We start from the raw sequence: 26630 nt of genomic DNA, 5'->3' as shown, positions 1-26630 counted from the left end.
TAACTTGCCAACATATCGCCTCTGGTCTGAAGCTACACTGTGTGACTGTCCGAAAGAGCATCGCCTTTCTATGGACAATTTACTATTAAGCGAAATAAAGCGATTTTTCTGTATAAGAAACTGAGTGAGTGAACGAGGGAACCATTGCATACAGTGGAGTATTTGCCCCATAAAATTTACTACTTGGTAGCTAACGTGTCATTTTTGTTAGCTAGCTGCGTAGTGAAACTGTAGCTTGATAGCTAGGTAAATAGCAAAGAGAATTTTTTTTTTCTGATATCAAATGTCTTACATTTTTAAATTGGTTTCCTAATGGTTTGTTGGCAAGCAGTAATAAAAGTGTTGGTTAGCCTAATTGTGGTTGGTTAGCAACCACAGGCTATGTAAACATTAAAATTAAGCATAGGGTAGGCTAAAGTAGTTTATTAACATCAGGATACCCGATGTTTGCCTGTATTTCTGGATACTAGCATCGCCTAGTTTGCAGTTTGGTGTGGTCATATTCAAACCAAAGAATTTGGACTGTTAATGGAAGTGTCAAATGTGTCAAAAGATGGTAAGGCCTTAAGTATCTAGATCCTGTGATGGTGAGTAACTTCATTGCCCTGGAAGATGCAGTCTGTCCTGCTGAAACCTCAACCTCCACTAATGGTCAGGCTATAACCAGTCATGCCTCACATGGATGCAGGGCAGGGAGGGATATTTAGCCAAGGCTGGTGTCTGGTTGAATGAAAGTGATGAAGTCTGTGAAGTCTCCCCTCACCTCTAGGCCCACCACACATAGTCCCCCTTTCCTGCGATTTCTCTCTCAATATGTTTTTGCTTTTTTCCATACCACCAAACGAGACAGTGTTCCTCCAGGACCATGGTGCAGCACAAAACAACAGTGCAACAGATAACATGCTACACAAGTCCAATATAGTGCAAAAATGTCATTAAATAAACATTAAATAAACAATAATAAATACAGGACAGGACAAATACAAAATGAGTAGACAGTGCAATTTTTTAGTGCAGTCCACAGTACTGGGAATATGTAAAGTGAGTTGTGCATAAGAGTCAGTGACATGCTACACTGAACATAGCAGTCACCGGTAGCATCCAGAACAGTTCAGAGTACAGTGCAGGTTTAGTACAGCACTCTAGCAGCAAGTAGGATAATGTGCAAGACTGCAACAGGAGTGCATAGTTTATTTGTGTGAAGTTTGACTTCAGCACTAGTCCGATGCAAAACAATGTGTGAGTGTGTGTATAGATATGTATGTGTGTGTGTGTGTGTGTGTGTGTGTGTGTGTGTGTGTGTGTGTGTGTGTGTGTGTGTGTGTGTGTGTGTGACTGTGTATAAGCATGTATAAAAGTGCCGATTTTGGAATCTGAATTGGAATTGGAGTTAGCCAGAGTTAAGGAGTCTAATGGCTTCTGGGAAGAAGCGGTTGCACAGTCTGGAGGTGCAGGACTGGATGCTGCGGTACCTTCTTCCAGATGGCAAAAGGGTGAACAGTTCATGTGAGGGGTGTGTGGGGTCTTTCACAATGTTGGTGGCTTTCCGGATGCAGCGTGTTAGGTAGATGTTCATGATGGAGGGAAGAGAGACCCAAATGATCTTCTCAGCTGTTCTCACTATTCTCTGGAAGGTCTTGTGGTCAAAGACGGTGCAGTTCCCAAACCAGGTAATGATGCAGCTGCTCAGGATGCTTTCTACAGTACCTCTGTAGAAGGTAATGAGGATGGGTGATGGGAGATGGGCTTCCCTCAGCTTCCGAAGGAAGTAAAGACGTTGCTGGGCTCTGTTGGTGATGGAACTGGTGTTCAGGGTCCAGGTGAGGTTCTCCGCTATGTGAACACCAAGGAACTTGATGTTCTTGACGATCTACACTGAGGAGCCGTTGATGGCAAGCGGGGAGTGATCTCGCCTTGCTCTCCTGAAGTCAACAACCATTTCTTTTGTCTTGTCAACATTCAGATACACATTGTTGACCTTACACCAGCTCGCACTTCCTCTCTGTATGCTGACTCGTTGTCTTTGTTGATGAGACCCACCACGGTCGTGTCATCGGCGAACTTGATGATGTGATTCGAACTGTGCATCGCTGCACAGTCATGAGTCAGCAGTGTGAACAGCAGAGGGCTGAGTACGCTGCCCTGGGGAGCACCAGTACTCAGTGTGGTGGTGTTGGAAGTGCTGCTACCGATCCGGACTGACTGAGGTCTACCAGTCAAGAAATCCAGGATCCAGTTGCAGAGGGAGGTGTTCAAGCCCAGTAAGCTCAACTTTCCAATCAGATGCTGAGGAACAATGGTGTTGAATGCTGAACTGAAGTCTATGAACAGCATTCTTACGTAGGTGCCCTTTTTATCCAGATGTGTGAGTGCCAGATGAAGTGTGGTAGAGATGGCATCATCTGTAGAGTGGTTGGAGTGGTGCGCGAACTGCAGGGGGTCCAGAGAAGGGGGAAGCTGGGTCTTGATGTGTCTCATGACGAGTCTCTCGAAGCACTTCATGATGATGGATGTGAGTGCGATGGGACGGTAGTCATTGAGACACGACACCGTGGGCTTCTTAGGCACGGGGACGATGGTGGTGGTCTTGAAGCATGTTGGGACCACGGCGCAGCTCAGAGAGATATTGAAGATGTCTGTCAGGACATCTGCAAGCTGGTCAGCACATTCTCTGAGCACACGACCCGGGATGTTGTCTGGTCCAGCAGCTTTCCGTGGGTTAACTCCACGCAGAGTCCGCCTCACATCAGCCACCTTCAGGCACAGCACCTGGTCATTTTGCGGAGGGATGGACTTTTCTGCTGCAACGTTGTTTTGCGCTTCAAACCGTGCATAGAAGTCATTCAGTGCATCTGGGAGGGTGGCATCACTGTCACAGGAAGGTGATGTTTTCCTGTAGTTAATAATGGCCTGAATGCTCTCCCACATGTGCCGTGTGTCACCAGTGTCTGTGAAGTGTCCATGGATCCTCTGTGTGTGTGCACGCTTTGCTTCCCTGATCGCACGTGACAGTTTGGCTCTTGTTTTCCTGGGAGCATCTCTGTCACCTGTTCTGAAGGCTGAGTCACGGGTCCTCAGTAGCATGCGCACCTCAGCAGGCATCCATGGCTTCTGGTTGGGGTGTGTGGTGATGGTCTTGGAGACAGTAACATCATCAATGCACTTGCTGATGTAGTCAGTCACTAATGCTGTATACTCTTCCAGGTTAACAGTGCCACCATCAGTAGCAGCCTCCTTGAACGTGATCCAAGTCGTCTGCTCAAAACAGTCCTGAAGAGCAGAGATGGCTCCTGCTGGCCAGGTTCTCACCTGCTTCAGAAGTGATTTCGAGTGTCTGATGATCGGTCTATATGCAGGAATCAACATTACAGACATGTGATCAGAGTATCCTAGGTGGGGGCGGGGCTCCGCCCGGTACGCGCCCGAAATCTTTGTGTAAACGAGATCCAGCGCGTTCGCTCCTCTCGTCGCAAAGTTCACATGTTGATGGAATTTAGGCAGTACTGACTTGAGATTTGCATGGTTGAAGTCTCCGGCGACAATAAACAGTCCGTCTGGATGAACGTTCTGCAGTTCAATAATCGCTCCATACAGCTTACAGATGGGATAATGAACAGCATTCCCATCACAGATGTAATTAACAGCATTCCCATCCCAGAGATAATGAGCAGCATTCCCATTACAGATGGGATAATGAACAGCATTCCCATGCTTGCTTTCAGGTTGAGCTCATGATGTCTAATAGATTTAATATCTTCCAGAGTAACTTTAGTAGTTGGTCTCCATGATCAGTGTCCCCAAAACATCACAAAATATAGCAACTATTGAACTACTCCATTTGCTTTTTATTCCCATTTTATATGTGCCAGTTAAGGTACTATTATGTACCTCAAGTGATTAAAATGTACCTTTAAATTATGGAACAGCCATGTACCCTTTCCATTTTTGATCCTTTGGTGGATAAAGTGTACCAGAATTATCCACATGAATGTTTGCTTAACATTTAGACTAAATACATAATTGAAACAGAATGGTTATCATCAACTGTATAGGTATCAAGAGCTTGATGATTTTGTAACGTCTCATCTTTGTTAATTGACACACGGACATAATCATCAAATGAAGCAGGAAACAATTTTACCACATAGAACACACATGGTGGTGTCTGTTGTCGGCCAGAGGGGGATGCCACCCCACGAGTCCTGGTTCCTCTCAAGGTTTCTTCCTCATGCTCTAGGGATTTTGCCCCTCAATAGCACTGACTTGTGTGAACTGTCATTTTCCCTGATATATTTATTCTTCATGACTGAGTCTTTTGCAATGCCTTCCACTGACACTACCAGCTTTAATATAATGCACACATGTTGTTCTTGTTTTTCTTGGAGCCTAAAGGGTTAATAATTTCAAATTTATCTTCATCAAAATAAAGTCTTAGTCTTTAAAACAAAAGTCTTTAAAACAAAATCCATCCATGTAGTACCCAACGCAAGGTCTCTGCCTATCAGCCATGACATGTCATAATAATAATAATAATAATTATTATTATTATTATTATTATTATTAATAATAATAACATTCATCATCTTCAGGTCAGCACTGGGGATTCGTCTTCACTTCAACGAAAGACAGGCAGACGTTAAGCTAGATTTGATCCAACGCCGTCTTGATCCAAGTGCATGACAGACCTGGGTCCTACACATTGCGCTAACAACGGGGAGGGACGCGAAAGAGAAGTCATAGAATATAAAATATATATAATTAGACGCCTCAAAAATGCGCATGCTCAATGTGAAAATGACATCCCGTAATATGATGATACAACTGCAATTCGCAGTCAAGTTCAATATCAAATATAATCATCATCATCATCATCATCATCATCATCATCTTTTCCTTATACTGTGTTATTAACACCATCTGACAAGAAAAAAAAAGATGCGCAGCTGTCGTCAAGGAAACGTAAAATACCACGTCCCTTATGGATGCTAACGCAGCTGGATTCAAAATAGATGAGATTTTGTGCCTTTTTCTAAAGAAGATTTAAGTCAATTTTATGAAGAAAATTGAAACAAAAAATGATTGGATAGAGCTGCATTTTGTGCGAACATTTCAGTGGACTACTTGAAATGATTTGAATCAACAGTCCCACATGAATTTTTCAAAATTATCCTTAAGGTTCCACTAATTACACTGAGGGCACACTGGCAGAGAAATGTCTCATGTTAAAAGATTGTGTTATCTATTTAGAAGAGGCCCCTTTTGCTAACATAACCAATGTCTTTGCTTTAGTGGTATAATGTATTTTTGGTAGCTTAAATGGCTATATATGGCTAGCATTCAAATGTATGCGTTATCTTTCCCTTGTCTTCTGCGGGGCTGGATTGCTTTTAAATAGTAGCATAGGTTAGTTTTCTACTGCTAGCTTCATATAGTGAACACAGAGACTGAAATTAACTGGCTCTGAATGAAAGTGTTTCCCGCTAACGTGTCTGGAAACATACTGGTTGTTTTTCGGAAATGTAGTACCTGTAAATGAGCGGGGCATTAATATTTGCGTCATGTAGTACTTCTGCTTAAAAATTTATCTTTATCAAAATAAAGTCTTAGTCTTTAAAACAAAAGTCTTTAAACAAAATGCATCCATGTAGTACATCAAAACTTGATGTATTGCAGAGCTTTAACACTGACAAGTTAGTACCAGATGTTCTATTTGTTAGATTCTGCAGCCTCTCTGTCTTCAGGCACCCAACGCAAGGTCTCTGCCTATCAGCCATGACATGGCAGCTTGACCGTGAGCTGGTCGCCCAAGGTCATCCGCTCCCTGTTCTTGTCTCCTTTACCTCTCTCTTTCTCTTTCTCTCTCTCTCTCTCTCTCTCTCTCTCTCTCTCTCTCTCTCTCTCTCTCTCTCTCTAAGCACAGGAGTGGCTCATGGCAGGCAGGGGAACAGCTCGTGGCTCGTTCATGCAGAGAACATCTAATCTTTACTAACCTTGTCTCTTTCCTTTCTACGTAGACCCTTAGAACATGCCTCACTTTTCCCCGTCATCCTGTAGATTTAGATAGTAGATATAGGACACATATATACCCTGTGCTTTCCTCAATAAAGTGGAACTCTCTTGATTCACTACCTTGGTGTCAGTGTCTCTTGACTTCCCTGGAATGATCCGGCTACAGAGGATGGAGGGCATAGGGTAACTTGGAGGAGTTCGAACCTGAAGGACTGGTCACTTTGAACCAGTTTCTAACAGTCTGGGTCAGAAGTGGGATACTGCTCAAGTAAGTGACACCCTAGTATTTAATGTGTCTTCTTCCTGCTCAGTATCGCTGTGCTTAGTTTAGCTGCGTTTTTTTTTTTTTCAAATAAGGTGGAAGAAGTCTCGTCCTTTGGTACGAGCTGAATGTTGAATTTTGTACTTGTTATCCTGCCTGTTGAAAAGATGGAAGAAGTCTTGTCTATTGGCACGAGCTGAATTTTGTGTACATTATGTAAAGATTTGTTATCTTGCCTGAGATTTATTGAAACACAATTTACTGTTTATTGGTGAACCCTCCCTTCTCTGTACCTATTTGTATAGATGTGTTCTGTTTGTGATTTTGCTGAGTGACCCATGGGTTCTGTTATTAGTTATGTAAAACCTCAAAAGGGGAAAAACCCCAAAGGATTGGATGTTTTGGTGTGTTTTGGGCTCACACTGTGATCCATACATTGATTGTCTGGCTGGTTGGACTGAATGTGTTGGGTTTAGACACTAGCCAGGCTTGATGGAAAGGGAGTTTAAAGCGCTATAGAATTCTTGGCAGGCCTGGAGTAAGGCCAAGCCGGTGTGGGACAAGGTGCATGGTGTAAAACCCAATAAGACGCCTGGCTCTGAAATAGCTGTTTTTGCTGCCACACAGCTGAAAGGATCCCGTTGTTTCTGTGTCGAAGGCCACAGACACGTCTGAGCTGAATCAGGAAGCTGAGAGGGGGGCTTCTGGAGGAGGATTGGACGGCAAGCCTGTGTAGAGATATGCCTCCTAGCATAACTGATATTAAAAATATTTGTGAGAGTTTACCTGATCCAGGTAAACTTTACCTGATGCTTTAAAGGGATGCACCAAATATGCTCAATTAACAAGACCTGATTTCAGGGCCATTCTGATGCATTGTTTAAAGCACAGGTTTACTGAGGAGGAGCTGATTAATGCCATTAAGTCACTGTCGTTTAGCTACCAAATTGGAATAGCGACGGAGCCAATTTTTATTACTGGGCACAGCACACTAACATTCACACCTTGTATCAGGAACTGAGGGAATTCCTTCTTAAACTACAGGCCTATAGGAGAGACATTAATGCGGCAACCAGCTGCAGATATGTCCCCGATGAGCCGTGCTCAGTGTTTGTCTCCTGTTTTACTAGGGCCTGGACTGAGCAGGCAGGCCTTGGATCAACCTCAGAGTCAGACAGGGACCTCTTTGTATCAACTTGTCTGCAAAATATGAATCCTCAACATGTAAAAACTCTGCGGTGTAACACAGAGAACCTCTTTAGTAGATCTCCAACTGAGTTTGCTTCTAGGATGTGCGAATTAGAGGCTGCGGGCATCCTTCCCGTTACAATAAAGAAACCATTTCCTGCCATGGCTAGCATCCAGTTTAAGAAAAACCTGGAGTGCCACTATTGTCACAAAAAGGGTCATTTTGCTCGTGAATGCCATAAGAAATGGTGGGATGAGTCAAAGTCAAAGAATGACGACAGAAAGGGTCAGCAGCCCAAGGACCAATTTCAATATCCTGGCAATTGGCAGGCTGTGCCAGCTTTCCCACCAGGACTGCCACCTAATCAATAGGGGTGCCCACAGGATAGGACCCTCACGGACACTGATCCGAACCAGTTTGCAGGTTTAAGTGCCACCCTAGCTAATGATTTTCGTTTGCTTCCTGTTATCGATTTGCTGATCAATAATCGTTCTTATCCCACTTCTGGTGGACTCCGGTGCCATCTATTCATCCTTTAGTTCGCACTGTTACACTGGTCCGGTCTCTGGTTCGTCCGTTAGTTCTATGGGAATTTTGGGGGTCCCTGTGGACTGTCCTAAAAAGCACTCTCTGCCCGTTAGAAGTCTGGATGACCCCTCAATTTTTTTTAATGCATCGGTTTGTAGTTATTCCTGTTCTCCATTCAACCTGTTGAGTCGCGATTTAATGTTTAAAATGAATCTCTCTCTCTCTCTCTTTTGAGCAGGGCAAAATGACAATCCAATCTGGACCAAATACCTCTATGTTTCCAGACGTGCTGGGCCAGCCTAGCAACACAGCTGACCACTCTATACTTCCTGAGCTGGAAGACATCTCTAAATCACTGTGGACCACCCATAATAATGATGTGGGATTTATAGATTGTCCTCCCTACAAGGCTTGACTCAAGCATGTTTACTGTTTACTGTAAACAGTATCCGCTATCTCCTTAAAAAGAAGCAGGTCTGTCACCTATCATTGACTCACTGCTCACCCAATGCATGATCATTCCCACTGTGTCACCCTACAATACAGCTGTAAACCCGGTGCGTAAGCCTGGTGGTAAGGGATGGAGATTTACACAAGATCTCAGGCACATTAATAACATAGTAGTTCCTATAGCCCCGCTGGTGCCAGATGTGTCTGCCATTCTATCTGCTATTCCTGCACACCACCACTATTCTACTGTTGCGGATATTTGCTCTGCCTGTTTCTCTGTACCAGTGCACCCAGATATCCACCACTTTTCGCATTTACGTTTCAGGGTGGGCAATACACGTGGTGCCGGCTCCCCCAGCGCTTCCTGGGCTGTGTTCTCCGCGGCTGTAAGAGACGCATTGGTGTCCTGGGTCCTTCCAGTTATGCAGACGACATCGCAGATGACATCCTCTTGTCATCAACAACGCAGGAGCGCTGCGTGATGGGGTCCCGCTCACTACTGAAACATCTGGCTTCATGTTGGTTTAAGGTTTCACCATCTAAGCTCCAGTGGTGCAAGCCGTCTGTCACGTATCTGGGGTTCCTGCTGGCTGCTGATGAACGGCGCCTCTCAGATGACCGTCGGGCAGTCATACATGACATCCCTCCGCCCAGCACAAAACAAGCCATGCTGAGTTTCCTGTGTCTGGTTAACTACTGCCGCCAGTGAGCGCCGGATTGTTCCTTTCATGATAAAGTCCTCAGGCAGGGCTGTGGAACAGACTGTCCTGATATGTTGGTCTGGACTGAGCCCATGCATCACTCATTTAGGACTCTGAAATCAGCCTTGTGCTCTGCTCCAGCGCTTGGCCTGCCGGACTATAATCTGCCCTTCCACCTTTATGTTGCTGTAAACGGCTCCACAGTTGTGGGTGTCCTGGCCCAGAAGCATGGTGGCAGTTATCGCCCTGTGGCCTACCTTTCCAAAACCTTTGATTCAGTTGTTCAAGGCATGCCAGCCTGCTTACACGCTGTGGCTTCCTCGGCCCTGCTGGTCACTGACTCAGAGAAACTGGCACTGTCTCATCTCATGGTTCTACACACTTCACATCAAGTTATTAATACTACGAATAATATTCAAATACAGCACATGACGGCACAGTGGCATTCAGGCTATGAGGCCATCCCCTACGCCATTCAGAACTTAACCATTAAATCACACACGAACCTGAGTTCACTTGCTAATCTGTTGCGATCACTTTTGACTTAGCTAGATCATTCTGATAACTCTGTGCCTCACGACTGCATGGAGGCTATCCTTGAGTCTTCGAACATGCGCTCTGATCTCTCTAGCACACCGCTCAAAGGCGGCTATCACATTCTTGTGGCTGGCTCATGCTTTAAACCGTCTGACTCCGAATTTTCCTCTGGTTATTCTGTCTGCTCTCTGCCCAACCTCATTTGGGAGGTTACTCTCTCCCTTACAGGTCTGCTCAAGTAGCTGAACTGATGGCATTGACCAGGGCCTGTCATCTATTCCAGGATCAGGTTGTCACCATCTATACTGATTCCCGTTATGCGTTTGGAATTGCTCATGACTTCGGTAAGATTTGGCACTCCAGGGGGTTCTGCACCTCGGATGGTAAGCCCATTTCTAATTCAGGACTAGTGTCTGCACATTTGTCTGCATGTACACTACCAGCTCGGCTGGCTGTCGTAAAGGTCAGGGGTCATGACACAGCCTCTGGATCTGACACGGCATCTGGGAATGCCTTAGCTGACGAGGTTGCACGTTGGGCAGCTGTTAATGCCCCCTCATGCCCATACGCTGTATCATCGACATGTGAAGCTGTCTCCATGTTTTCTCATTGTTTGGTACCGACTGATATTATAGTTTCTAACACTATTGTTATGAATCTTTGTTACATTGGTGTTGTCCAACTGACTGGGAGAAAAATGCTGCTTTTCCTGAATCTGATGAAGGAATGTGACACCTTCCCCAGCTAGTATGTGCTAACAGATAAAAATGCTCCACCACACTCAAATGGAGAGTTTAGGTCTGAATGGACTACAAGGAACAGAACTGTGGTAATCTTTTGTAGGACATAAAGTCAACATACAGTTATTATGCAATGGCATGATATCGATTATGGGCCGAGTAGGCACTGAAACGTATAGACGACAGCATGGACATTTAAATGTATAACTTAAAAATGTAAACATTTTAAACTTTAAACAGGTACACCTTCATACTGGGGGCAGTGGTAGCCCAGTGGTTAAAGCATGTAACTAGTAATCAGATGGTTCAAAACCCACTACTGCCAAGCTGCCTTTGTTGGGCCCCTGAGCAAAACCCTTAACCCTCAGCTGCTCAAGTGGTACTCAGTCATAACTGTAAGTTGCTTTGGATAAACGTGTCAGCTGAATGCTGTAAAGGAAAAAAAAAAGGTTTCACTGTAGTGTGTGACATTTCAGGAGAGTTAGACATGTACAGTTGGGATGTTGGAGATTTATTTATATAAACAAACTGAAAGAAGCAGGCAAGCAAAGAAAATGAAGAAAACATAACAGGAACTGAGGAGATAGCAGACATTCAGTCAATAAATAAATATAAACTGAATTAATTTGATTCTTAAACAGAGGTAAGTAACATTTTACACTGCTTTGTACTGTATATGTCCATATAACCCAAAATGCTATAATTAATATATATATGGGTATTTCAAATGCAAAGAAATCACTGTTCAACCACACAAAATGCCTCACAATGATTTATGAGGCTTCAACATGGTTTATGAAACTTCAAAACTCATGAAATATTCAAATACCAAAACTCAATACATTTTGCTAAAATACATATAAGATAATCCAGGCATGTGCTGGCTTTTTCTAGTTTTTTTCTGTTGTGTTGTCTAGGTTCCCATTCACCGTGCTCTGTGGTTACATCATAGGAGATGCGCCCTTCCCTGAGTTTACCATCCTGATGATGCTGGATGGCTTTTTTTTTTTAATGATTTAGATCAGAAGAATACAGTTACCAAAGCAGAGAAACAATTAAATAATGAACAGCAACAATTTGCTAACATGATTTTTGATGCACTACACAAGGAAATGAAAAATCGAACAAACTTTCTTAAACAACATTTTAATTACACTAATGGTAAGCTAGACATATAGTGTCATCCCATTTTATCAATTTACTACATTGATTTAAATTTATGAATAAGCCTCATTGTCACTACACAGCTTCCTAATGTGAATGAATTCACTTGGCTTGCATATACACACACTACCGTAATATCTATTTCTGAGTCTGTTTCTCTTGCAGGTGTCCATGTGCAACAATGACTAGATTACTGGGAACGTCTGAGGAACAACATAGCAGGACAAATGAAGATGGTGGAAGCGTTCAATGGTTTGATTTGCTCTGTGATTGACTATAAAATACATCAGCATTCTCTTCACACTTTAACAAAATGGCCTATAGTTTTGGACAGTGTGATTTTTCATCATCTCAGAAACCTTTACAGGTGTTTTCTGCAGCCTGTATGTACTTCAGTGTTACTCACTCACCTTAAAGATTTGAGCAATTACATATTCAGGAAAGGTAATTTCATTTACACTAATTCTGCAACAGTATTTTTCTAAATTATATTGGTCTCCTGCAAAGTACATGTATTATTCAACAATTCAAGAAATTCTCTATAAGATATATATAAAGAAACCTCTGTAAATCTCCAGGAAACTGATTTCCAGAGAAAGGTTCTGTACTCCTTTCCCTGTTCAACACAGTAAAGCCCAGAGTGAGACTCCTGCAGAAAACCCTCGAAGACTCCGGAGGCGCTCACGTGACCTGCCTGGCCACGGGCTTCCACCCATGGCACCTCAACCTGACGCTGCTGAGCAACGGCCAGCCTGTGCCTGAGCACCGTGTCTCGGTGTGTGTCTGTGTGTGTGTGTGTGTATAAAAAAAAAAAATAAATAAATAAATTTTATATATATATATATATATATATATATATATATATATATATATATATATGAATATACTGGCAAATATTTGTTTTTGCACTACCACATATTGGATTTATGTTTCCATTTTTGTTTTGAACCACTTGTGTGAGATAGCAGTTTATATACTAGATTTATGAACAAACACCACTTGGAATTAAAAAAAAAATAAAATGCTGTTTGGAACATTTCTTAAGGTTCTTCAGACTATTTTGAACATATTGCACAGCACAGTTGTCAGATTTCAGAGTCCTTTTTCCATGGGAATGACGCAGCAGACTCAGGTGAAAGGTTACTACAGGTGTAAATGAACTAAAGCATCAGTAAGGATACTGGATACGCGACAATACCAAATGAGACATCGGTGCATATGATACTGGCACCTCGTTATGAATCTCCAAATTTCACATAATGCATGTATCAAGACATCTTTAATGTATCAATTAGGTTCCTCCTTTGATAATTTGATTCAGCATCGACTTTACGACGACGTTGACTAGAGCTCAGATATTTATTTCGGCAGCCAGAAGATGGCAGAGCATCACTGCGGTAACGGAGCCTTTTCCAACCGTGCCAAATCTTTCACTTTGTTGAAACGAAAATTAGACTATGAACAAATGTCGTGTTTCTTTTCAAGAAACGTGCCTCCATCAGTCCAACTAATTCTAATCACGGCCATCTTTATTAGAAAGGTTCGTTTTTGTACGTGCATTGAGTCGGCAGCCCACCTGTTGCTGTTCACGCTTTGAACATCCTCCAGCGTCGAGCAGCCCAGTGAGCCACAGGCACGCTACTGGCTGAATGCCTTTGGTTGCCAGATCACGCTCAAACCAGCAGTGAAAATGGCGTGGAAAAACTGCAGTTCTGAGACGGGTTAACTCCAAGTAGCGCAACACCCGCCGCTATGCCGCTACCATTTTAGCTTTACAGCTGTGCTTTAATTAAATAATATCAAATGTATTACATTTTTAATAAACATTTTTAAGTTTATAAAAGGAACCCATGAGTGTACGTTGAGTGTACGTGCCTACGTTGTGGAAAAATACATACATTGTGTACCTAATAAAATTGTCCTGTTACCGTGGGTGCAGGTACACAATTCTAAAATGTGTGGTGAGTGTAGTTTTTTATTGTGTTTTGCTCTGAATGTTTAATGACATTTATCCCAACATTTAAGCTACTACAGACTTTACCCTATGACCAAGAATGACCCTAATTTAATCATCATAACCCGCTACAGCACAAAAACATGTATATTCACCTGCGATTTGTCAGCGTTTTTCTTTTTTACTGTCTTAAAATAGAGCACCTTATACGAGTCGATTACTTTAATAACATAACCGTTAGAAAAACAACACCTGCGGTAGATACCACAGCACTTACCAGTAGCCAGCATACAAAAGCCCATTATACATTTTGTAAATTTCCGTTATTATACACTTTGCCGGCATTCCTTTTATATCGGGCAGTTATGGTTCGGTTTTCTAGAGTAAAGCGATTGTGCCTTTATTATCACGTCGTAAGAGATGGGTAACCACCTAACGCTTCCAGAGCACGGGTGGGGCGCCAGGTAACTCCCACCTGTTGTGATGCAACTGGAACCTTCTCCCCCCCCCCCCCCCCCCTCCCCGGGAAAGAGCAGTGAAGCACAAAGTAGACGAGTATCTGGCTCACAACGCAAAATCAAACCTCTATCCGTCTGTTTGTGGTAAGAAGAATTTGATTTTAACGACAAGTGACCACCAATCACGGTATACAATGACTGCAAATCATGTGCGAAAGCGGCGAAAAGGAGGGACAAGGAGATAACGGTAAGGGATGGCGCGGTTTCTTTTGTCAGTAGGCCAGAGGCCAGTTCAGGTGCAACATAGCCGTTGTTTAGCTGTTTTCTGTTCGTCGTTCATCTTCCTCTTGGATTTGTTTTCAAAAACAGAAAGTCTTGATTCCGAAAAGGAAAGCACACCGAACTGGAGTAGTTACAAACTGATCGTCGATCCGGCTTTGAACGTCGGAAGCGAAAAGCTCCACCGCTATGATGGGCAGTATTTCAGCGCTCCAGTGAGTGCTTCTCAATAGGGCTGTTTATCTAGATGATGTGAGCACACTGCAAAAAGAGATATAGCTGTTGTTTCAATTATATATAGATATATAGATATATAATATATATATATATATATATATATATATATATATATATATATATATATATATATATATATATATATATATAGATATATATAGATATATATAGATATAGATATATATATAAATTATATATATAATATAATTATTATAATTATTATAATTATATATATATATATATATATATATATATATATATATATATATATATATATATATATATATATATATATATTAGACTACTTAGTGGTACAGAGTAACCTAAACAATTAAAATATAACAACAAAACTGTAAACAAAAAAAGTAAACTAAAAAAGCAAAGATGCATTTTTTCTTGTCAACAGAATCCTGGAATTTCCCCCCTGGATGATGTTCGAGATCCCAGAATCACTCGCTTTTGGACACGATTCAAAGAGACAGATCTGGCAGTTCCCAAATTCAAGGTAGCAGCAGACTGAAATGTGAACTCTGCTATCTGTATCATCTCTGAATTATGTTGTTGATTCATTTGTAATTTCTGACAATGTTCCACTAACCAGTGAGTCTCTTTACAGACTGATGAGAATTATGTTGGACCACCAAAAGAAGTGACATTCTCCAGGCTGAACGATAATATTAAAGCCGATTTTTTAGCAGACATGTGTAGGAAGTTTGGAGAAATCCAAGAGGTGGAGGTTTTGTATCATCCCAAGACTAAGAAACATTTAGGAATAGCCAAAGTGATTTTTGAAATGGTCAAAGGAGCAAATGAAGCAGTGAGAAAACTTCATGACACCACTGTAATGGGGAACACCATTCACGCTGAGCTGGACCCCGGCGGTAAGCATTCTCTGATTCACCAGTGCACAAATGTAACCAGGAGTGTGGGCTACAATTTTTACGTTAAAACTGAGATTGTGATGTTTCCCATGGTGTCATCACCAAGGTGACGGGTATTTGTGAATATAGCGGTTGGTGTTCTGCCAAATGTTAGGCCCACAATAATGAACTACACCTTTAGGTCTACATCATCTGCAGGATTTGGGTCTATACTCGTTTAGCTCTTAGATTACAGTTGCTCTCTCCATTCAACACATACATTGCTTCTATTATTAGACTATATTACTGCCCTGCTATAATTGCCAGTCCTAATAACAGCAATAACCTCCTAGCTGCTCTCAAGCATTAAATGTTATTGTAGTCATGCAGTAAATGTTATTGTAGTCCAGTGAGTATCCAGCTAGTTTCTCTTTGCTTACAGGTGAAAAGAGGATGCGATATTTCCAGCTGCTTCTGAGTGGGTTGTATACCTCATTCACGCTCCCTGTGAGCGTAGGATTGTGGGGCTCACAGTCACCACCCTACAACATGGACCCCAATAGTGTGAGTTTGACATGCATTTCATTGCTTGGTTAGCTTTCAGTGTTAATATGTCAGTGCTTGGGTTGGGGTAAGGTTTAGGGTTAAGGTTTTGGCATTAGGCTGTCCTGTGCCAAAACGTATATACACTAAGGTATGTTTTAATTAAATGACTTATAGCGTTACTTATAATGCATTTATTTCATGCCGGTCTAGAAATTAATGGTTAAAAGTTAAGACTTTTGAGCTATAAACTGTTTGATCATTCAGTGTTTATTTTATTTAAGTTTAATATGGTGAAAATACAGGACCCAAGCTTACAGGACTGGAGTTGTGAATCCCTGCAATAAAGTGTCTCTTAACTGATCAAATTTATGTTGTCTACCAGATAATTAACAATTTATTTTTTCATACAGGATTATGAATCAGTGAAGTGTTTGACAAATGGGTTATTGTCTTCATTGGTCTCCTCTTCAATGCTCTCTGGCTCGACCCCATTTGATGGCTCCACCCCTCTCTCCATGGATACCGCCTACTCCAGCATGCATCAGGACACGCCCAGTAGCTTTTGGCAGACGCCACAGTACCAGGACACTCCTCACACCTCCCCGCTGTCTCATAGTAACCCAGGCACGCCAACGCCCTGTGAGGAGCCCTCTGACCTGTCCCACCTGTCAGACACACCTGGCACGTATAACTCACAAACCATCCCACGTTTGACTCCTCTTCTCCCTTCTGAATCCCAGCCCACCTGCCACAATCCTCACCTAGTCCAGCTAACCCCACATAAACCAAACACAAGGCAGGCTGCCATAAATAACTCAATTAGTTTAATCGCTCCAAGCCACAGGTCTTCTAAAGGGGCAATGACATTAGGATGCCAGTCTAACCCAGTGAACAGGGTCCCCTGCAGTGGCCGCAGGGGCCGAGTGTGGGGGGCTAAATACCAGAATGCCTACAACCGTCGACCAGAGCACCGCTATGTGCACAGACCGGTATTCAACAGATCACACCATCGCTCCAGATCTGCAACCAGCCTGGTGCCAGTATATCCATCTCCGAGAATCGCACCTTCTTGCGCACAGCTGGATAAGTCCCCTGTGCCTGCCATCCAGTGCAGTAGTAGCACAAACAAACCCACTGGCTGCTGGGAGCAGAAGGCTTTGCCTCTTATTAGTATATCTAGTGAACCACCTGTTAACCTCTCAGTAGGAGATGTGGACAAGGAGCCTATTCTACCAATATCCAACAGTGTCAGAGGTGCGGATATACATCACATTCAAACAGAGCCGGTATCTTGTGTGCAGCCATTGGAGAAAATGTTGGAAAACGTTCCCCTCAAAACATCTTTGAGCAGAGCCTCTCAATGCAACTCCCCTTCTCCTGTACCTGATATGCCACAGGGGCACACAGTGGAGGAGCTAACCCCAGAACAGTCCACTTCCCCTGGGCCAGAACCAGAGCAAAGCTCCTCTGTTGGGTCACCAGCTCCGGACCCACTGCCAAGCAGCCTGGACACCCGCATTCAGATGCTACTGGGTGCTCAGAATTCAGGTCCTTTCTGGCATGAGGAGAAGTCAGGCTTAGATACCCACTCTGAAGACTTTACTGTACCCTTACTGAACAATCTCCATCGCACCTCCACATCTGCACCCCCCTCACCACAAACCCAAGATGTCTCATCAACACCAGATTTCTCTGTAGCGTCCAGTCATTGTGGCTCTGCACAAAAACAAGAAGGTTCTTCTGAGTCAGGCTTTGATGACGTGAGTCCTGAGCCCCTGCCTGACTCTCCAGAAGAAGGGGAGGAATCTCTCTCAAGCAACAAGTGCCTTTCTAAGATATCTGTCATTTCAAGCCTTGGTTTAACAACATGGTCAACACAGGCACCTTCCAACCAAGCAACTATGGTAATATCTGTCATATTTTAAATGAAAATATTTAAAACAGGTTTAATAAACCTTATTTTGAGTAACAATGTATATATCTCTCTAGATTAAGCAATTACTGAGAGGAGGTGGAACTTCAGAGCAGACCACTGGTCCTGGGACCTGCAGTGGAGGTTCTTCACCCACTCCTCCAGTATTTCGGATTCCTCCCCCCCCTGTTTTCCTCCCTCCACCTGCATTCCCTGTCCCACCACCCCCGATCCTGCCTCAAAATGTACCCGGTTTGCGTGGATTTCCTCTTCTACCACCACCAGTTCGACTTACCCCACCACCCCCTAACCTGCCCATACCCCCTTCTACTTTCTATCCCCCACCAAATCTCTCTACAGAGAAAGTTGGCAGGCCATGTCAGTGGAAGAGCCAACCAGCTCCTCTTCCCATACCTACCAGAATAACGCAAGGGAAAGCCCAGCCGGTGTATCCCCCTCCTTTCCCAGTTCCCTCGCCTCCTACACCCTTCCCAGGGACTTCACACGATGGCTCCAGGCGCATACGCTTGCCACCTTTTAACCCCTCATCTGGTTTGGCTGCTGTCCCTGGGTACCGAGACAGATGGCCTCCTCCCCTTCTCCCTGTGTTCGATCCCACAGTGCCCCCACCGGGGTATGCACCTGCGTGCCAACCCTTGCACAAGGCCACAGTCGAGGGGGTCCTGGCTGCTGTAGCCGCAGAGCTCAGGGCCACTGTGAAGAAAGATATCCGTCGCAGAATCGTTGAAGGCCTGGCTTTTGCCGCATTTGATCAGTGGTGGGATGAGAAATCACGCTCAGCCAAGGTATCAGGTCACATGCTGTGAAAAACAATCATTTATATTATGTGTTGGTAATTATTATATATTAAACTTTTCACTTGGATTTATTATTATGTTAATCTTTACTGGGCTAGCACTGTATGTTATAAATTGAAGAAACATATTATCATTTAGTTTTCACTATTTTTGGTGTAGAACTACTAATAGTAGTAATAAAAATATTTTTTGTGTGTGTGTTTTTCCCCTTTGGCATTTAGATGGGACTGAATTGACTTTTATCTGATTTATAGCTATATAAAACGTGGTAATATTTTTCTCTGAAAGATCAAATGTATTTGTTTCCCTAAAATATAAAGCTGTGTTTGTAAAAGGTATGGGAATTTGATTCTCCAGAAGGTGAAGGTGTGTGTTCCCTCATGCCTGCAGGTGTCTGTGATTCCTGTGAAGTCTGGCGAAAGCAAAGAGAAAGATTCTCTGAAGCCTAGAGTTCTGGAAGCATGGCAGACTGCTGAGAGCCTGGCACCAGAGGGCATGGCACTGGGCATCAACCTGCCTGGCCTGGGGCTCCGCTCATCCCTGCGACTGCCATCATTCAAGGTGCCAGCACCACAACTACTCCCACCTACTTCAAGTCACTTCTAAATTTCTGACTTTGAAAATTTCAGTTCCAAAGGAAGATTTTTAAAGGATTTTAAAACAAATTTCATAGTTTCCTTTCATGTATGCTATACGGTAATGTGTATATGACAGCCTACCACTAGAGGTTTTGTGCCCTACAGAGACTCATCTTCAGTTAAACACATTGCTCTAGTGTTCACACGCGCCTGTCTCTGGAGTCTTAGATTTAAGTTAGAACTTCAGGAGAACGATTGGGCACCATATGGTTTTCAGAGTGGCATAACAGCACAAAAAAGCAGAGCTGTGGAAAACACAGAGGGTCAGTTTGGGGGTAAAACTATAAAATAGTGGTTAAAGCAAAAAAAAAGGTGTTTGTGTATATGCTCAGGTGAAAAGAAAGGATATCTCTGGCAAGGACTCTGTGGATGCCAAAAAGACCTGTCCCTCTTCACCGGGTCAGGTGATCTCTGAGGATGCAGGTTAGTATGGTACTGGATCTTCCAGACAACAGGCCCTATCTTCCAGCATGTAGTGTCCCACTATGTCATTCCCTCAAGTGGAAAATATGGACTGGAAAATTGTACTGGATATTTTAATAAATGGCACTCTTCCTGCATCAGCCACAGATCTTTTTAAGTGAACAGTGAGTGTTTGCAGTTGCGCACACCCGTAAAAAGGGTGTTTGTTGTGTTGAAGAAGCGCTGCAGGCGGCGCACATGGGGGAAGAAACAGAGGAAACGTCCCAGACGCACAGCGAGACCCCCGTGGTGAGACGCCGTCATGCCAGGCCTCTCGAGCTGGACAGCGAAGACGAGGAAGAAGAGAGTGTTTTTTTAAACGTGGAAGACTCTGGTTCTACACAGGAGGAAAACAACAGAACAGAGTTGCCTGCTACTGATCAGGTACAGCATATAGCGAATCTCAAACAGAGATATATATCTGAGATATATGCCCCTGTCAGCACTGGGACAACCTTAACAGTCCTCACATGCTGTTATTGAGATATAAATGAGAGAAAGAAAGTGAGAAAGAGAGCAGCGCAGTACACAAAGTGTCCAGAGAATTAGAATGGTTCAGACAGAGGTCCTTCATCTGCTGTACAAACAAAGTGCTTCTCATATATGTGTGTGGGTGTGGCCATGTGTTTTGCTCCATGTGAATTAACAGTAAAGGGTAAGCTGGTGCTTGGGATTAGCTGTATTACCGTATGCTGATGGGTGATTGCTGACCCCTTTAAGAAGTCATCAGCAGTTACAAACCAGGCCTGGTGCTCCTCCTCTTCCTCTGAAGGCTCTCTGTTTGCATGCTAGGACGATGAAGAGGAAAAGGATGAACGTGATGAAGGGGGGCTTTCAGGTGCACGGGAGGATGGAGATCTCTCAGACGAAGGTATCATTTAAAATTTCGTGACAACCATATAACCATTTCACAAAAATGTAATAAACATACTAGATTAAAGTATTTTTATCCCGCAATCCTGATTTGGATTGGGATTAAATTCTTTAGGAGTTGAATGAATTATTGGATTTGGATTAATTAACTGAATAAATTAATGGGTTTGTCTTCCCTCAGAGGTGATTAGCCTATCATCATCAAGTGTGCAGACCGAGTCCTCTTCCTCTTCCTCCTCCTCCTCCTCCTCCTCACACCTGGATTGCGACTCCACCCCCTCCTCAAGATTTGACCTCAAATTCTCTGAAAAGAGTCACTACTCCTCAGAATCGGACTCTGTGTGCTCCGAGGAAGACTATGAGTGTGGAGGTGAACACCCACCTTCTGAGGGCACTGAGCAGGAGAGGCAGGTGGACGAGGTTTGGATCTCGTCCGATGAGGATGATGATAAATATAAGGAGGTGCCCCGCACTCCAGCTTGTTTGTCCGTGGTCTCCTTGGGGCAGGAGATGGAGCCACCTCTGACCCCGTCAGCTCCACATTCCAACCACAGAGATTTGGAGCAGGACTTTCTAGGTACGAGAATTCTTGTCAAGTTTACCCCTTTTAAGAAAGACTACATCTTTCTTTAGGAAAGTGAAATGTAATGTTCAGTTTTACCCTTTGATCATTTCCTTTGGGCATTTTCTCAAACCTCGATGTGATGTCATTGTCAAATCAACACTGTTACTGCAGCGTTTTCAGCTATCAGTATTTGCAGTGTGTGTCCACTAGATGTCTCTTTGACTGCATACTGGTATAGTGTATGTTTTGTCAACTAGGTTCTGAACCTCCATAACATAACCCTGATGTTTAAAAAGACCTAAAGACACTCTTCACAGATGTGATGTTAATAATACCACAGCGATCTAGTGTGTAGATTAGACATCTGTTATTCCTAATCTTTTATAAGCTTTGCAGACTCATGCATGAACTATAGCATTTAGTGTCCAAACTGATCTCAGGTCAGAGTTTAGTCTTGCATTTCTGTTCTGGCAGATGCTGATCCAGAAGAAGAGCTGAGAGTCAGAGTGTTTCTGCAGGGCTATGGCCACCAGGATCCTGTCGCCCAGCACTTATCTAACAAACTACAGCTGTGTGATCCAGCTCTGCTGCCTTCTGACCATGACTCAGAACTACATTTCCCACAATCTCCATCTTATAAGGCATTTTCCTCTGGTATGATACATATTCTTGCGGTCACGTTGGATGTAGGTGAAAGATGTCAATGCGATGCACTCTGAACCCTTTGTTGCAAGAAGATATAAGAAGCATGTCCTGTTTTTTATTTGCTGCTTTTGTTTGTTTAGAAGTTATATAAACTTCTTTATGTATAATGAAGTCCAGTTCTAAGTGCACTGAAAGAGAACAGTTAAAATGTTTTTTAAATATCAAAATGTTTGCTATAACTTACAACATGCATATGCACACATATATATTTATGCTTATAGATGAGGAGATGGAGACACAGTCTGAGTCTGAACTATCAGGAGCGTATCAGGAACGGCCCATGGACAGTCCAGAGTTCTGTGAGAACCTCAGACCTCCCACGCCCACTGGTTCTCTAGCCGAGAGCGATCCCGACCTTGAGCTCAGGCACAGACTGTGGCCCCCTGCTGCTGAAGAAGTGGAAGTACCCCGTACTCCTGGTGGAGGTCTTGAAATGGAGGTGGAGACTCTGGTTCTCTCGCCCCCTCCTCCCACCCCGCTTCCGCCTCCACCTTCCCCCACAGGCTTCCTCCGCTTCCCCTCTCCACCCCTGGAGCTGTCCCCTCTTCCTCTTACCTCCACATACCCTGCCTATGATGAAACTCCCCGAACCCCCGGCAATCACGCCAAGCACGAAGAGCTCCATATCTCAGCCGGAGTGACAACGGCAATGCTGTCCTGTGACGCGGTTCTTGGGCTCTCTCCTCCATCCCCTTCACTGTCTCCCCACGCAGGCAGTGGGGTCCCCAGGACACCAGGAAGGGACATTGCTCCCACCTCACCCATCTCTGACCGTAGTGAGGTTACCATTCACCGGGGTGGTCATCAGAGGGAGCCGCATCCGCTCTGCGCGCGCCGCAGCCAGACGCTGAGCGTCAGCTCCTCTCCCTGCTCCCCTTCTTTCCCGGCCTCGGTGATGCCAAGCCCGTCGCCTCCAGAGCAGAGCGAGCTCACACAGCGGCGTCCAGGTGTCTCCTCGAATCAGACCGCACATCTGGACGCAGAACAACTCAAGAAAAGAAAAGGGGGGCTTCGGTGCAAAAAGAGCAACAGGGCTGGAGATTTGACCAGAAAATCGCCCTTATATCTGGAGTCCTGGGGACATTTCAGCAGGGAATCTGGGCATACAGCCGAAGGTAAAACACCTCTGCAAGGACTAGAGAACAGGGTAGAAGACAGGCTTCACCCAAGGATGGTGGAGGACCACAGACGACCAGAGTGCCTTTACCCATGGAGAAAGGGCAGTACGTGGCCCCACGGCTCCCAACACTTTCCCCGTTTTGCCCGGCGGTCCAGGCGGAGGGAACGGCTGCTTCTCCATGCTGTCTGGGCAAAAGGGGTGAACACAGAGGAGATCAGCCATCTGCAGGCCTCTTACGAGCACATGCTGCACCAGGACAAAGGCTATGATTGGCTCACTAGCACGCACTGGACCCCGCACCCTCATATCCTTAACTCAGTTATCCTGCTCTCATTCACTCTGCCTGAAAACGGTTGTTGTTACATTGCATTAATAACTGCACAGGTTTTCCCCATGGTAGCAAGGTACTGACCGGCAGCAGGGCTGGTGGACGTGTCTTTTCTTTGACCTCACTGCACCCTCCAGCGTTCCTGACGAAAGGCCACAAAGGTGTATGGGCGGCGTGCGGCATCATTGGACCGGGTGTGCAAGGACAGAGGGGTTTTACATCATCAGCAAGAGGGACAAGCTGAGATACCTCCATCACACGCACAGCATCCCTGAAGAACCAGCCGCTGAGCCACAGGTGCGTGGGAAGAAGCCACTGTTCCCACACAGCAAAATTAATGATGAAATAACACCTGCAGTGTTGAACCCTTACACTGCACGTGTGTTCAGTCAGTCCATTATATGAACACTACATTGATGCCACAACATTTTTCTTTGTATTGCAGTTTAAGTTTTTGGTTCTTCAATGATAGTACCAATTCAAATGACGAGTAAATATATTTATTATACTCTCGTCAGACAGATGTAAATAGTTACATTATAAGCAAAGGACAGTATGTATACAACACAAATAAACTGTAAAAATAATTGTGTTAACTTTTAAAAAATGTATTTAATTGTTCATTAAAATGTACATTGAACTTTAAATAATAAATTAACCCAATCATAACATTGGACTCTCTAAGTTACCTTAACAAAAGAATAAAAGTTAAATCTTACATGTTTTAAGGTGTGATTTATTGTGCATGTGATTATAAAGGTTCACAGGAATGCAGAACTTTTATTTTCTGAATTTGTTTCCATGCAGCGCAAGCTCGTTCATGCTCAGCTTTCATCGTCATCGCGCTCTGGATCAGAGTTCCGCGCAGAACAACGGCGCCTACTGGCCTCTTTCGGCTGTGACAGCGACCTGCTCAAGTTCAACCAGTTAAAGGTGCGGCAGGCAAACACATATTCAAAAGTATACTGAAGATGCAAATCTAGTGACAAATCCTTTGTTATTGTGTAGAAATGAAGTAGTGGTAATTTATAGTAGTTTTTCTATTTGCTGTTCCACATGTTGCTCACAGACCACTTATATAAGTTACTGTAATTGTATTAAATGTATGATCACTGTGTTGATGATTCCAGTTCCGTAAGAAGAGGCTGCGCTTCAACAGGAGTCTCATTCATGACTGGGGCCTATTTGCAGAGGAACATATTATGGCTGATGAGATGGTGATTGAGTATGTGGGACAGAGCATACGTCAGGTGAGATGCAAATACCAGACAATGTCACCGTAGGGTCACAGCGTCAGACTGTGTCACCGTAGGGTCACAGCGTCAGACTGTGTCACCGTACGGTCACAGCGTCAGACTGTGTCACCGTACGGTCACAGCGTCAGACTGTGTCACCGTACGGTCACAGCGTCAGACTGTGACATCATAGGGTCACGGCACCATGGGATTTTATATTCTCCCTGCATAGGACACACGTTGAACACTCCTTGATTCAGATAATAATAACAATGATGACAACATCATATTGTAAAGAAATGAAAAGGGTTCCTTACATGGTAAGACAAAATACAACATATAACATAAAAGGAGAAAATAAAATAACACAGCATATAGCTACTAACAGGGCCCTGGGGAGAATTTAGGCCTGTATCAGAGAATTAGATCTGAATACTAAACCCTGCAGTGCAGGATCCCATAGCAAAGCAGCTTTGCGTCATTGCCTTTATAGCTTCACACCTTACATAGGTAAAATAAAAGCAGACACATGGGGAAAATGCTGATTTCCACAGGGAATGTTTTGCCTTTGTAAAAACAAGCAACATTCCTGTTTGCTTTCATTCCAAGTTTTGTCTTGAGTCTTGAAACATGCATGCTTCCGATGGGTTGCGATTCCACCTCCAGCTGATCGCAGACATGCGGGAGAGACGCTACGAGCAGGAAGGCATCGGCAGCAGCTACCTGTTCCGGGTCGACCAGGACACCATCATTGATGCCACCAAGTGTGGCAACCTGGCAAGGTTTATCAATCACAGCTGTAACGTGAGTACCAGGTGCAAATGTGGATGTGGTTCAGTGGGTGTCGGTACTGAGCTGTTAGCTTGTGTCATCGTTTATTTTCTTGGGGAAAAGCTGCAAACGTTCAGGTTTAAAAAGTAAAACTCCGGCAATTATTTATCATCCGGTGATTTGACTAATTTATTTTACTTGGTAGCATCATCTTATTAGCAAAGAAAGGCAGTTGGGATAACATCCTTGTGCAGACCTTACTGAACCTGAACATGTGTGACTAGATTAAGAAGTTAATTCAGGGGTGCAAAACTCCATTTTGGTATTTTCTCTGATAAAATACACCTGCTTCAACTCATAAGATATATGCAGCTAAATGGTGCTAGAGTCTACTGAAATTGTAAAATTCATATCTACAACTTACTTCAGATGTTGTTTTTAATCACTGACCATTGATCCTGTTTATTTTTACCTTGTTCCAGCCAAACTGTTATGCTAAAGTCATCACAGTTGAAGCTAAAAAAAAAATAGTCATATATTCACGCCAGCAAATTGGTATCAATGAAGAGATTACATATGATTACAAATTTCCCATCGAGGATGAGAAGATTCCCTGCCTGTGTGGTGCAGAGAACTGCAGAGGAACTCTCAACTAAATCCCACCCTTCAAATGTTTTTTGTTTTTTTAAACCATGTTATTATATCTAACTTAGACTACTGCTTATTCCAGACTCTCATAAATGCCCATTTATAAAGGACACTGTTTTAAGTCTTGGGGCTGGGAAACGGTACGTTAAGTTACAGTACACGAAGAGCTGCAAAAATGTATATGTGCATCTTTTGAACATGTGGTTTTAATTCTCTGGGATATTGTGATACCATAAGAGCTCCACATTCTAGCAATGAGATTTTTTTTGTGACTTTAGCCATATGTGTGTTTGGAGTCTTCGTTAACAGGTTTTGCTGTACAGTACTGTATAGCTTTTTGAAATTAAAGGAAATGTTTGGGTTACATACAGATCGGATTCATCCTATGTGACATATCCCAGTATGCAGGACGAATAAAGTATATTTTCTTGCATGTTCTGTTGTTGGTGTACTGTACTGCTCTAGCTTCGCTGGTTATCATTTCATCCCCTTTTGTGTGTATAAAGGGGGGAAAAAGAAAATTCACTATTTGACATGTAATCCACGACTCGGCTGTGTCTTGAAATTAAGGGTACATGCAGAAAAGAGTAACCTTGGAGTATGCCGGGATCGATCCCGCTACCTCTCACATGCTAAGCGAG

General features: G+C 43.6%; 1 protein-coding gene across 1 annotated transcript; it reads left to right on the top strand.

Moving 5' to 3' along the window:
* Positions 1–14070: 14070 nt before the first annotated feature.
* On the top strand, positions 14071–26402 carry setd1bb (SET domain containing 1B, histone lysine methyltransferase b). Its single transcript, XM_081703835.1, has 19 exons — positions 14071–14239; positions 14362–14486; positions 14915–15013; positions 15125–15389; positions 15811–15932; positions 16325–17168; positions 18112–18632; positions 19035–19205; positions 19615–19705; positions 19923–20128; positions 20537–20615; positions 20799–21194; positions 21657–21836; positions 22109–23311; positions 23466–23632; positions 24143–24268; positions 24466–24585; positions 25237–25374; positions 25824–26402. Exons 1-19 carry the CDS (start codon positions 14200–14202, stop codon positions 25995–25997), a joined length of 5067 nt encoding a protein of 1688 aa, XP_081559961.1. The 5' UTR covers positions 14071–14199; the 3' UTR covers positions 25998–26402.
* The last annotated feature ends 228 nt before the right edge of the window (positions 26403–26630 follow it).

The sequence above is a fragment of the Electrophorus electricus genome, chromosome 20 (genome assembly GCF_041902795.1).
Source record: "Electrophorus electricus isolate QZ-2024a chromosome 20, ASM4190279v1, whole genome shotgun sequence".
NCBI classification, from domain to species: Eukaryota; Metazoa; Chordata; class Actinopteri; order Gymnotiformes; family Gymnotidae; genus Electrophorus; species Electrophorus electricus.
The sequence above is the reverse complement of the archived record's forward strand: the minus strand, read 5'-3'. Positions and strand labels throughout refer to the sequence as shown.

Coding starts and splice junctions, on each gene's coding strand:
- setd1bb (XM_081703835.1), top strand. CDS start 14,200: ATGTGCGAAAGCGGCGAAAAGGAGGGACAAGGAGATAACG. Junction 15,014..15,124: donor TGGCAGTTCCCAAATTCAAG/GTAGCAGCAGAC, acceptor GTCTCTTTACAG/ACTGATGAGAATTATGTTGG. Junction 15,933..16,324: donor ACAACATGGACCCCAATAGT/GTGAGTTTGACA, acceptor TTTTTCATACAG/GATTATGAATCAGTGAAGTG.